At 47.3% G+C, this 13331-nt stretch overlaps 1 protein-coding gene across 11 annotated transcripts in view; it reads right to left on the reverse strand.

Moving 5' to 3' along the window:
- ACSL6 (acyl-CoA synthetase long chain family member 6) overlaps positions 1 to 13331 on the reverse strand; it is a 56814-nt gene that overhangs the window by 27968 nt on the left and 15515 nt on the right. For 9 of the 11 annotated variants that reach the window (XM_086851633.1, XM_086851634.1, XM_086851632.1 and 6 more), the window contains 5 exons: positions 3612 to 3832; positions 1913 to 2027; positions 1047 to 1111; positions 541 to 642; positions 320 to 419 (listed from right to left, as the gene is read on the reverse strand). In XM_086851633.1, coding sequence (XP_086707759.1) covers positions 320 to 419; positions 541 to 642; positions 1047 to 1111; positions 1913 to 2027; positions 3612 to 3806 — 577 coding nt within the window. In that variant the 5' untranslated portion in view covers positions 3807 to 3832. Of the gene's footprint in view, positions 1 to 319; positions 420 to 540; positions 643 to 1046; positions 1112 to 1912; positions 2028 to 3611; positions 3833 to 4121; positions 4391 to 13331 lie in introns of those variants that run through there. The other 2 variants (XM_086851637.1, XM_086851635.1) reach the window with 2 other exon arrangements.

A 13331-nucleotide genomic window follows, 5' to 3' on the forward strand; every position in this document is an offset into this window, starting at 1 on the left:
ATGTGGAAAATGCAACAGAGGCAGCACAGGGACACACAGCTCGTCAGGAACCCTTTAAGTGAATTCAAGACACTCAACAAGTATAATTACAATGCCCCATTCCTGGAAGTGTTCATGGCCAGGCTGGATGAGGCTTGGAGCAACCTGGTCTAGTGAAATGTGTCCCTGCCAATGAAGAGGAGTTGGAACCACACAAACTTTAAGGTCCTTTCCAACCCAAACCATTCTAGGATTCTGTGATCATCTGTCTTTTAGAAGCAGAAAATGAACCATATTCTAAGCAACAAAACTGAGAAGATCACATCAGTTTTGATTTTACCTGTGTTGACAATGTACCGAATGGCTCCAGGACCTAAGGTGTCATACAGGGGAACCACCACCATGGAATAGGTATAGCAAGCCAGCTCAGAGATGATCCACTGCAGGAGAACATGGAAGCATAAAGGTGAGAAGGGACCATGAGAGCACACATAACTTGAGAACAAGCTGACAGGTCAGGAACATTATTAATACAGTATCAAGTTGGACATCAAATCTCACCTCTGGACGGTTTTGAGCAAAGACACCAATGAACTGCTTTGTGCATGGCTTGCAGCCCTGCTGCAAGAGGCCCGAACCTAGAGCTTCTGCTCTTTCAGCCACCTGGAATTTGGAGAGGAAATAATACATAAAAAAAGGGGAATATAAACAATACCAAATTAAGCAAAGATTTTCAGGGAGGCTCTCAAATTATTGTATTTCCTATCTAAAAGTCCAATTTCTATGTTATCATGAACCATCATTAGCTGACTAGCAGTTGATGAGGTTGGCAATGCCCCATGGCTGCAGAGTGCCTCAGTGCTGCTGTCATGAATGGGATCATGGCATGGAGCCAACCCCTGAAAGCTGACACACCCATGTAACACCTGGATATGCCCAGGTGGGGACACCAAGAAGCATCACACGGTGCATGAGCAACCTCCTAGTCTAACGTGCAGGCACCCCAACACTCCTTCTTGTGCTGGGCAGGGGAAGACAATGCACAGTGGGTGTCACCTCCAGCTCACCTCCTTGTAGGACAGCCACTGGTAGGGCTGCTTGGGCTTCCTGAACCCCAGGCAGGGGCCATTCTCTGAAAGACACAAGCAGAGATAATGAGTTATGGGGGGGCACTGCCAGGAATTAACACACGGGGCCATAATGTGGGGGAGCCCTCCAGGAGTAAACCCATAGTTATTGGGTTGGTTCTCACAGCAATCTCCAGCAAATTACACACACAAGTGCATCTGATGGGAGCTGCTGTGATCCCCCAAAAAGGCTTCTGTCTTCCCAACTGATGGCAGCAGTTTGCCCCAAACAGCCTCATTAAAAGACACTTCTCAGAAGGTGACATGAGCATTAGTGTCTGAAATAATAGCACTCGTCCCAAACACCAGCTCCCACTACTTGCACTGCCTTTTGATTTAAAAAGGTGAAAACTACTATATTTAGTCCAGCCTACTCTGGAGGAAGGTAAAACAACATGCAGCTGTGCGTGACCAGATGAAAATTTGAAAAGTTTGAATAATTTGCTAATGGTACCTACTTGCAGAAATCCATTCCTCCATACACCTGCCATGTCCTTTATTTACCCCTGTCTTGTGGGGAAGAATATGTGCAGTTTCACTGGGGGTTTTTATGGTACCAAAAAAAATAATCTGACCATGACACTATTGTATCCAATGAGGCAAGGCACCATAAACAGCAGCCACAGAAATAGTTAAGATAGAGCAGGGAAGAGTCATCATGGCTATTTGGAGTGGGAAGTGATGTCTCTCAAGTGTGTGAGAGCTTTGTGACAATACCATTGACTATGGGGTAAGAACATCTGCATGGCCTGGTCCCCACCTCTCCTAACTTCTGATCCTAGGCCTTCTCACCACTGTGCTCTCACCAGAGATGCTGAATCCCCTCCTGAAGACCTCATACATGGTCCTGGCATCATCGTAGTAGTGCGTCAGCAGCTGCGGGCTGTCCCCAATCACCGAGCGGCGTGCCCCAGCCAGGCCCTGTGTGAAATGAGGTGACATGAGATGACACAGCCATCAGCACTGTTCAAGGGCTGGGAGATGGGGGAACCCCCACCACAAAGCAGCACACTCCCCAAATACCAGCAGGTATTCTGTGACCACCACCTGCCCAAAGACACAAAGGGATGTGAGAGGGGGAACATTGACCTCAGCACCTCAGGGACACATAGTCATAGAGGAGCATTTGACCCAGCTCATTGTCATTGAGATCACTGATATTTCCCTAGGGAATTTAATAAGGAATTATGGGTCTAGAAGTAATGGAGTGGGGATGTGCTGGGGGAAGCAGCTGCTCTGGGCGACACAGGTCTCCAGGACTAGCACCTCCACAAGAACATCCAGGCCAACATGAAGGACAGACTAAGGTACAGGCCAGCCCCCAGTGCCATGAGCTCAGCAGAGGTGTTTTAGGTGTGGGCATCCAGGGTGAGACTGACCAAACCAAGACTGCACTGGAAAAAACAGTCTAACTAAAGCCCTAACCACAGGGAAAAACCATCTTGAAAAATGTTAATTCCTCCCACCCTTTTAAAAATCTGTTGGAATTAAAGATAATGATGTTTTAAAGGGAACATCACAAAAGGCTTTAAAAATTCTCATCCCAATTTCAGATATTAAAATAAGCAGAGACAATATTCAGAAATATTTCTGTTCTTTAAAACAGAACTGCATCATTAGAGCCTTTTGCAAGCAGAACAATTAAGGCAACTCCTCAGCCTCTAATTACCTAAGTAAATGCTTACCTAAGGTTTACTTTTTCTAACTATTACCAAGTTTGCAGCCCCAAACTCAGCAATGGGCACACATGAAGAGTGCTGGGTGATCTGGTCTCACCTGCTGTTGCCTTTCCATTGTTTCTCCCTTGCAATGGCAGTGCCTCTAATTTTTGGCCATGGATGGTTAAGCAAAGTGAAGACCAAAATTTTACTGAAAATCTAAGAGAATAACATTTCTAGCTCTATTCTAGTTTTTTAGTTTACGGAAAAAGATAAATTAAGGGGTGAAGTGATCCATGGCTCAGTGCATTACATGGTTGACTTCAGGATGAGGTGGGAAACTTCCAAAACAACAAAAAAAAGCCTTCCTGGCATCCCCTGTGAACATAGATTTGTAGAAACAAGTCCAGAGGGGGCCATGAAGGTGATTAGAGGGATGGGACACCTACCCTATGAGGAAATGTTGAGACAGTTGGGGTTGTTCAGCCTGAAGAAAAGGCTCCAGGAAGACCTTAATGAAGGAACTTTTTACAAGGGCACATAGTGACAGAACAAGAGGTAGTGGCTTTACACTGAAATAAAGTAAGTTTAAATTAGATACTAGGAAGAAATTCTCCCCCATGAGGGTGGTAGGGCGCTGGCACAGGTTACCCAGAGAAGCTGTGGCTGCCCCATGCCTGCAAGTGTTAAAGGACAGGCTATAAGGGACTCGGAGCAGCCCAGTCTAGTGCCCATAGCAGGAGGTTGGAATGAGATGATCTTTAAGTTCCCTTGAAACCCAAACCATTCTGAGACTTCCAGGCATGAAAATCTTGGAGAAAGCCAGCGGGGGTTGCCGTGGCCTCACCTCAACTTCTTCTGACTGCATGTGCAGGTCACAGGGTGGCTTCACAGCCCTGGGCCGGCTGGCAAACCAGTAGGCGACGACAGCTGCAAAGGCACCGATGCCCACCAGCGCTGTGGCCGGCAGGTTGCGGAAGAACTGGCTGAGGTCATCGAACTCAGGGAGCCGCAGGCTCCGCAGGATTTCCTGAGCCTGCATCTTCTCCACCAGTGAAACGGCAAACTCTGCAAGAGCCAGAAGGATGGGTCAGGTCTGGTGAGGTCAGGCTGCGGATGGGCAGAGGCAGCACGGACCTCTGGGGAGGGAAGAACATGCTTTGCCTCATCAGCCACTGCAGACACCCTGCTCTGCTGAGCCCTGGGGCTGCCTGCCAATAGCCACCCTAACAGAGAAAAACACCATCTGTGGAAGAGATAGAAGAAAGGAGGAAGCATCTGTAGCAGGGTGAGCAAGGGCTCACTCCCTAAGCACAACCAAGTACCAATGTACAGGAGTTGATTCAGCTGCAGTTACCTGGACTGAGAGATGCTGGGACAAGCTTTGGGATCCAGCTATGACCCCAGGGCTGCCAGGAGCTTTCTCTGCCTTCCCTGAGCAGGAATGCACAGCCATTTGTGCTGGGCTTAAAGAGTGGGAGCTGCTCCTGGGAAAGGCAAGGTCACACTGTGGATCAGGCATCAATCCAGACTCTGCTGCAGCAGGTTGCCTTGCTTTTCCCTTTTGCACATACAGAAAGAGCACCAGAGAGAAGGAGCCAGGCAGGTGGCTCACTGCTCCAGAGTGAGAGGTCAGGCTGCCCTCAGGGGACTCATGTTTGGGTTTTGAATACACAAGGAGCATTTTAAATAACTCCTGTTTACAGTGACAGCCCCATATCAGCTCCTCACTGGGGAGTCTCCAGTATCAGCCAGGCCTCTGAAGGATGAGCCAAGCAGGTGCTGCCCAGAGGGAATCCAAACAGTTAAGGTTTCCCACAGCTCTATTTATGGCTTTACAAGAGTCAAGGTCTTAAAAAAGTTTTTCAGCCACATGAGCCCAGGCAGCCCCTTCCCTCTTGCCCTCTGGCCTTACTCCAGCTTGTGGAGCTACATAGCTTCACTTCCATGAGGGGGTCAGGACTTCACACACAACAGCACCACTAACACAAAGTTGCTTTTTTCCTGCTGGGAACAGCGTCTGGGCTGCACTATCCTGAAGTCCTGAGGGTCAGGACTATCCTCTAGTAGCCTTCTCCTATGTTTGTGCCAAGTGAGCATTGGGGCTGGCACAATTGGCTGCCTGTGGTGTTCTCTGATTATATCCAGGTAGGAATGCAGGGCTCCTCCCCCTGGGTGGAGCATCTCACAATGGGATGTTATAATTTTATCGGTTGTGCAGTGAGACTCAATGGCCCACTAACAGCAAATATCCCCCTGGAGGGAGCATGGGTCATGGAAGAGATAAAGAACACTGCCACACCTGGTTTTAACAGATGGTAATAGAATACATACTTCTGGTTGCATCTTGCATTGTAACCCAAGACAGCTGGTTACACTCAAATCTTGGGAATTACTCCCTCAACAGCAGCCTGGAAGTGCTGTTTTGTATCCATCCATGCAGTTAAGTTGAAAGTGGAAAGCTGGGAAGGTGCCTGTGGGAACAGCACTGCCATGGGTGGATGCTTGGCTACAGCCATATGCTTCTGTCCTGCTTCTGCCCTGTTCCGCTGCAGGGATTGCCTGGGGGGAAGCAGGATCAGGCCTTTACATCTATCTGGGTCAACAGCATCCATGGACATCTAGAGCTCATAGCATCAACAAAAGGATCATGAGAGTCAGGGCTGCAATTTCTGTTCATGTTCAATTTTGGCACAGCAGAGTTCACCCAAGTTGCCTTTTGCAATAGTTAATCCTGGGGTTTGCATCCCAAAGTGATTAATGATGAGTCCATACTTGAGCTGCTCCAAGCAGCCAACCTGCCCTGGGATGGTGGCCAGGAAAGGGGCCCAGGTGTGTTTGGGATGATCAGAGAGAACTGCCTCACCCTCTGCCAATACCTACAGAAAGAGGGGTCAGGGGTGCCTGGATCACAGCCTCCTCTGACAAGTCAAGTCAAGCAGGTGAGCACCTCATGGTCACGTGCTCTGGGAGTACATTTCTCATGTAATCAGGAAAATAAATAATAGTAATTTAAACCCAGCACATTTGGGCTGGGTTACCCATCAACAAGGCAGCATTGCACTCCAGAGTGCACAGCAATCAGCTGCTGCTGTCACCTTGTGCCCAGGATCAGCAGCAGGATGCTCTCCACACCATTTCTCTACCTTTCTGTTACCTTTGTGCCCATTCCTGCTACCTCTTGGCCCCATTTCTGTTGCCCAAGGGGGATCTACCAGTCTGCTGTAGTTCATGTTCCCCACAAGCAAGCAGCCCTGGGTGCCAGTGAGCAGAGCTCAGCACCTGTGCATGTGGCACATAGAAATGCTGACATTTCCATTTATTCCCAATGGCATTTCACATCACCAGATTTCTAAATTATTCCCATGGGAAAGAAAAGAGAAAAAAATATGCAAGGAAGGGTGGGAAAAAGTGGTTTGGAGGGAGGAAGGAAAAAGTGCTGGAGAAGTGCAAAGAGAGCACAGCCATGGGTAAGAACTGGGGGTGTCTGGCACAGGGGGACTTCCCAGTCTGGGTCCAGGCTGAGCAGGGCTCCTGCAGCCTTGGGGCAGCCAGCAGTGACACTGGGCTCCAGGTCACTCACCAGACTATGTCCATAGCAATCACCCCCAGAACAGGGCTTATTTATTTATCTTGGTAACAAATGGCTCTCTTGTACAATTTAGTTTTCATCTTTTTCTGCTGGAAGTGATTCTGTGACTCCAGTCAATGGAGTTCAGTGACATAAGCCAGTGTGGGAACAGTCTCAGACTACTGGTGTATGCCTAATGCAATTAAAATTTTACTGGTCCTGTGTGGCCATGTAATCACATCCTTCCTTCCATTCCTGCTTAGGAAGAACAACTCCTACTGGGGCATTTGTATCCTTCTGCCCCCCTGCATCCACAGTGGGATGGTGAAGAGGTGGGTGATTCAGTTTATCCTGGAAAGTGGGCAAAGTGTCCCATTACCATCCCTTTATTCAAGCCAATAAAAAGGCCATTTACATAAGACTTCATAGCACAAAACCAAACCCAAATAAGCAGCTTTTCAGTATGTCTGAGAGAATTAACTGTTTGCAGTGGGGGACTCCAAAGCAGAACCAGTGACATGCAATGGCTCAGAGCCCACAGACCCTCTGCTTCTCTCAGAGCAAGCTGGAATATCCCATCAGCAGACACCATGGATCCATGTCCTTGGCTACAGCACTGGCTGCTAACTCATTTCACTGAGGAAACAGAATTTACAAGATCTAAAACATCTCAATCAAAATCATCTCAATCAAAAGACAGGCAGATTTAAAGGGACTTCACTCCAGTGAAACACTACAAACTTTTTGAACTCTTTCCTCATGTTCAGTTCTGCAGAGCCCAGACCCTGAGATTTATAGTTGTTTTCTTGAAATGGTGTCAATGACAAAAGATTTGCACAAAGAGGCATCCAGCAAAACTTGGACTACTCTCCCTCACCTTCCAGTGCAGAACAAAAACATGCCTAGTGCTCTGTACAGAGGGCTCAGGGGACTTTGCAATAGGGATTCAAATCACGAATGGCACTCAAATTATGACTATGAAAGAACATATCATGAATTATGACATGAAACAACAGAGTTTCCATTTGCCAAGGGGAAAGGGAGCATCAGCATTCCTAGGGACACATAAAGCTATTAGTCAGACTGCATCACTGGAAATCACTTGTTTATTTAAATGAAAGCTGTTGCAATAATTAACATCTTTATGAAAACAACTACAGAGGCTGCCACAGCCATACAGGCAGAGGAATTTAGGGATGTTATGTATTCCTTGCAGAGTACAGTCATTCTTATTTTTCCTTTTTCCTCAAACTCCATGTAGGCATGCAGTGGGAAAAGCCCCTGAGCCATTAAATGCAGCTCAGGTACCTCTGACCTTCTCCAGCTTGGCCAGAGAGCTCCTGGGACACCACAGGCTGTGAATTCCTAATCACTGCTGTAATTAAAGCCAGAGAGATGATGCCAAGTCAGCCTCTGCTCTGCAGCTCCACGAGTTTTCCCTGTGTAGGCTCAGAGGATGAGAAGCTGGATGAGCCTTTAGTTCTCATCCTGAAGCCAGTGTGGGTTGGGTTAGATCCAGGTGAGGAAGGGGTACACTGACCACTCTGCAGCCACCTGGGCTCACATTTCTCTAGATTTTATTAGATTTTAGATCTAATGAGATCTCCTACCACAGTCTGTGCTGTGCTTCAGCCACAAATGCAATGCCCCGTTTCATCCAAACCTGCAGATTTTTTTCTCATTTGTTTTACTTAAACAGGAAAATTTGGAAAACTCATGACACTTCACCACCTTTCCATTTTCAACCAGTTTGAGATCAGGTCAATTTATTCTGTTTTAATGGTTTTACACTATAGTGTTTATGGAAATGGTAATGCCACACTTTACAGGCAGTGTTAATTACAGAGAAAATGCCATTATGTATTTGTTGGGCATTACGGGGAGCTACTGAAAACCTTACAGAACAATTCCCTGCTGTGAGACAGGAAGCCAGGCAGCCTGCAAGCTTGCAAACTGCTTGAGAAAGAGTAAAGGGTGTGATAAACATAAAGGGGAAAATAGGAACACCAGAAGTGGGGAAAATAGGAACACCAGAAGTATCTGAATCTGTGAAAAAATCGCTGTGTGGAAATCCATTAAGCAGCCCCAAAATGAAGCAGGAGATCAGCAATACTTGGACCAATTAGTTTTGCAGGACACCTAAGAGCTTCTGTCCCACACATGGAATTGTGATATAAACACATCACCACAACAGTGACACAGAACATTTCACTGTTCATCCTGCATCCTTCCAGAGCAGCCAGGGTGACCTCACAGCCCTGACCCACCACGCTCACTTGGATGCATGTACAGGGACCCTCTGTACTCTGCAAGGGTTAATCAGCCTTGATTCACATGGGATCCAGCAATTACTAGGATTATTGATCTAGCCAAGGCTAATACTACCTAAAACTTTCTGAAATGATTCCTGCTTTTGCTCCACCAAAGTGACCTATCTCTATAGCCCTTTTCTCCATTTAATGTCTCTCACCTTCAGACACATCACCCTAAGCCATCTCCCACAGCCTCCACATGATGTATCACTGCTTTGATTTTTAGGACAGCACATTTTCATAAAAACTGTGTTTTCCATTAAAAAATACCCCCTACCTACCAAAACCAGACCAAACTGAACTCTTACAGGTGCTTAATTTTACTCACTGAGCAAAATAATTGCCTCTCCAGTGCACAACCACAATTACTGCATTTTACTTAGATCACACAGTTCTTTTCAGGGTCAAATAATAATACAGGACTCAAAGCCAAGGCATTTGGCCTCATTGACTGTGGTTCCACTATAACTCAATGAGTTATAACTGGGAAGGGGAAAAAAATAAAAAAGAGGGGGGTAAAAAAAGGAAATGGTTTAGAGATAATTTTTTTTTTTTTTTTAATTATTATGCCAGTGCTCAGGCAACATAAGAGTGTGAGAGGCAATGGATAGCAAACAAGGGAGGACTGGCACATGGTGCCTGGGAGGCTGTGGCACTTCTCTGGGGAGCAGACACTAGAGAAGCACCCCACAATCAAGAAATGTTATAAAAGCAGTTTATAACTTTCATATTCTATTTTTATTAACAAATAATATCTTTCTCGCTTTCCTTTGAGAATCAGACCCATCCAATCTGTGAAACTGGCCTTTTGCCAACATGACTATTAAAGAACAGAGTTTCAATAGTACCTAAGCCTCTTTAGCTGGAATTGCTTTTGTGATGGCAGAGCCAGCTGGGGGCTTGGTGCACCCCAAACTCAGGGTCTGGGGCATGGGAGCAGACATGGGGCTGCAGCAGTGCCACCAGGGACTATCCCCATGCCCCTGCCTCCCCACTCACCCTCTCCCAATGCCCTCCCTCCTATTCAGCAAGACAGAGCTACCCACAGTGGAAAACGGGTTTGCATCCAGGTCAAGCCTTGGATCTGCAGAAGAATAAGGCAAATAAACTTCATGGCAAGAAGGCCAGCCGTGCTTTCCTCTGTCCTCTAGTGAGTGGGTGGGTGAGTGAGTAGAGCACGGGGATGGATGAAAGAGACAAGTTCAGCATATAGCTGGGGCTGTGATATACACTTGGCTGAGTGGTGTATTATTTTTTAAGGAGAGACAGGCAGTTTCACTCAGAACAGAAAAAAATGTCTCAGAGAAAAGGCTGCTAAAGTACTGGGTCCCATTTTTATATGGTATTTACACACATGCAATTGTAGAGCTGCATGCATGGATGTAAATGCCTGTGTGTGCACATGTGCATATATGTAAAATATATATAAAATGTAGAATTTCCCCCCACTGAGTGAATGATGATTAACAGCACTAATTGCATAATAACCATGTGCTCCTAGCATGACTGTAGAAATATCTCACTCCTTAAAAAAACATAAGTAGCTGGTTCATGGACAGCCTGGGTGTGACCATGGTATCACATTTCCCCATGGTTCCAGGGAACAGAGCTAATGGCAGACCACAGCACTGGGCTCAGGCACTTCACTGACCCTCCAGCTTCCATCCACCCTCCTGACAACCCCAACCCCAAAGGCAGGGCACAGACAAAGGATGGGAATCTCCAAGCAACCATAGGAGCAGCACTGGCCTCTGCTCCCTCCTGCTCTGCACTGCTGGGAAATGTATTAGCAAAATGCAAGATCATTGCAAGCATCCACTAAAAACAGAAAAATGCTAACAAGGAGCTCAGTGTCCTGAAAGAGACCAGAAATCACATGTAAATAGAAGTATTTAAAGTATCTAAAATATCTGCAGCATATTGGTCCCTTGCCTAAAGAAATTATTCAATAAATAATTCAGTGCTAATCGGAGATCTTACTTTAGACATTTGAGATCTTTCAGAGAGCAAAATCCAGCCCCCAGCTGTCTGGAAATGCCCCTTGCTCAGAGCCATGCATGGACCACCAACTCATCCTCCTCTCTCTGCATGGAGTCCCTCTTCATCCACTGATACCAAATCGTCATGGAAAGCTCCATCCTCCATCCCACACCTCCTTACCCACTCAGTACCCATCAAACATGTGGACCAACCTAAAAATACCTTTTGCACTCCTGAGCAGAGCAGTGTAGCAGCCTTCAGAAGCCACTATGACTCACACACATGGAAAAGCCCTGACTGGGAATGTGGTCCAAATCTGCCACTCCTCTGGATAACAGAGCATCAGGAAGCCAGTACAAGCATTTTAAGTTTCCTACCAAAAGGGAAAAGCTGAACAACTCTGCTGTCTCTGAAATCTATCAGTTGCCTTAGGCACAGTAACACAAAAGCTCCTCTAACTGCTGAAACACCCTTGAGGGGCTACCCAGCCCCAGCATGATCGTCACAAGGTTTCACTGACCAGGCTAAAAACCTCAGCCTGTGGTTGCAGAGGATGGAGTTCAGATGGGAAAACCTACGTGGATATTTTTGCACTCACTATCCCCCACATCATATTAATCTTGTTCCACTTACACCAGGGTAGCTTCTGTGTGCTCACTGCAAGTCAGGCCATTCCTCCAAGCTAAAACATAACCCAGCCAGAAGGAAAAGCAAATCACCAAAGTTGTGGGGCTTTCTGGATGTCTTCAGTTCTCTGAAGCCTGCTCACACACCTAGGGTCCAAAATTAGCACAGGGGCTGCAAAGTTGTGTCTGGGGAAACCACAGCCTGATCCCTCCCTGCCTGCTTCTCTGGCTCACAGGCAGCAAAGTCCATAGGAGCATCCCACTGAGGTGACTAAAGCAGGAGAGAATTTGCCACTGAGCTCTATGGCAAAGCTTGCAGGTGGCAGTGAACCCTGCACATATTTTCTGGGCTCATGCTGAAGTGCCATGTGCTGCTGGCATTGTCACACAGGGCTGGATCCTGACAGTGCATCCTGGGACTGCTCCTGCCAGAGCTGGGGCTTCATTCTGGACACTGCTCACAGAACACCTGCAAAGCTCCCTCCTTCCCAGAAGTACCCATAAGCAATTGTCAACTTCAGAAGAATGAGGTTTGTTGGGTTTTGGCTTTTTTTATTTTTTACTGACATTGATTGTTGATTGTCCCATATACTGTATGGTTCTTGAATATGCTGTGTCAGGCAGCAAACAAACAGCTTAAAGAATGGTGTAAAAATAATTATCTGGGGCAGAGTACAAAGAAGCACTGAATAGAAAGGGAGAAGGAAGCTGTGCCCCTGACAGCTGGCTTGGCAGAGCAGAGATGTGAAGGTGCTTTGCAAAGAGCTTGATGGCTTGTTGCCAGGGAAAGTTTTGGTGTTTACCTTTAAATACTGAATTTAAATAAACCTTAGTACTGTCTGTTGAAGCTTTGGTCCAGCTAAGAACTCCAGTCACCCGAAGGCTCTGCAGTGTCAGTGCAGAGGTGCAGGGACCACAAGGGGACTTACCCTTCAGTGCAGCCAGGTGGGATTTACTCCCCTCCTCAGCTCACTGCCCAGCTCATTTTCAGTCTCCACATGAACATGCCATAGCCAGGCCCTCTGTGGTGATCTCACTCTACAAAGCCCCTGGCCCATGGCTGGGTGGAGGCAAGGAGATTATGGGTACAGTGCCAGGCAGGGAAGAAGCTGGTACCACAAGTTTGCATTGCCCTGGCTGTTGAGGACTGTCTCTGCTATCCCCACAGCATGTCACTGCCAGACAAGGACACCCACGCAAGCAAGTCCCTGCACTGCCAGTTCCCAGTTCTCCATGACCATTCACACCCTGGCCTTGGCTGCATCTGGAGGGTCACTGTGTGAGACTGGTCACAGTGATACAGGGACAGCTGAAGGGACAGCCCTGGTTGCTCTCCTCCTGCATGTACAAACTGCACAGGTCTGAGTCCTGCTGGCTTCTAGCAGGGTGGGATGGATGACCCCAAGTCACACCACTGCTGGACTGGGTCATGAGGGGCCCTTTGCCTTATGCCCACACTGGGGCACATGGCTGTTGGCACAGAAATAACTGTCCTGCTATAGAATCAGAAAAAGTGGTTAGTTTACAAGCAAATCCCCACTTGGCATGATCAGATGGCATCCTGGTGGGAGGGTGGGGACATGTCCTCCCTGCATGACTTTCTGACCCACCACACACCCACCTCCACCCCTGCCTGGAGCACAACTTGTGGAGCCCACACAGACTGGGATGCCCCACCATATTCCAGGCCTGCCAGGGCAAGGAGTCCTCCTGACCATCTTCCCCTTCCATCACTCCCACACCCACCCTACCTTTCCCATGCACCAACACAAATATTTGTGCATGAGTCCAGAGGTACTGATCCAGCTGCAAACCCTTTGTTAGTCCTGCAGAGGATAGGGAAGAGCAGGAATATTTTGAATACCACTTCCAGGTGTTCAGATGTTAGCCTGCTTTGTCTCTCTGACAGCTCAGACTGGACCAAAACACTTTGTCAAACTTCAATTTTGTGCTGTGTTCTGCAATATCAACAGTTATGCAGCAAGTGTTCACAGCAGGGCTAAGCAGGCCAGACTGCAGATGGCATTGCCTCCAGCCATGAAGATCCTGGAAATTTGGCCTGTTCTGTCTGCAGAAGG

The sequence above is a fragment of the Cyanistes caeruleus genome, chromosome 15, assembly GCF_971803275.1.
Source record: "Cyanistes caeruleus chromosome 15, bCyaCae1.hap1.1, whole genome shotgun sequence".
Classification (NCBI taxonomy): Eukaryota; Metazoa; Chordata; class Aves; order Passeriformes; family Paridae; genus Cyanistes; species Cyanistes caeruleus.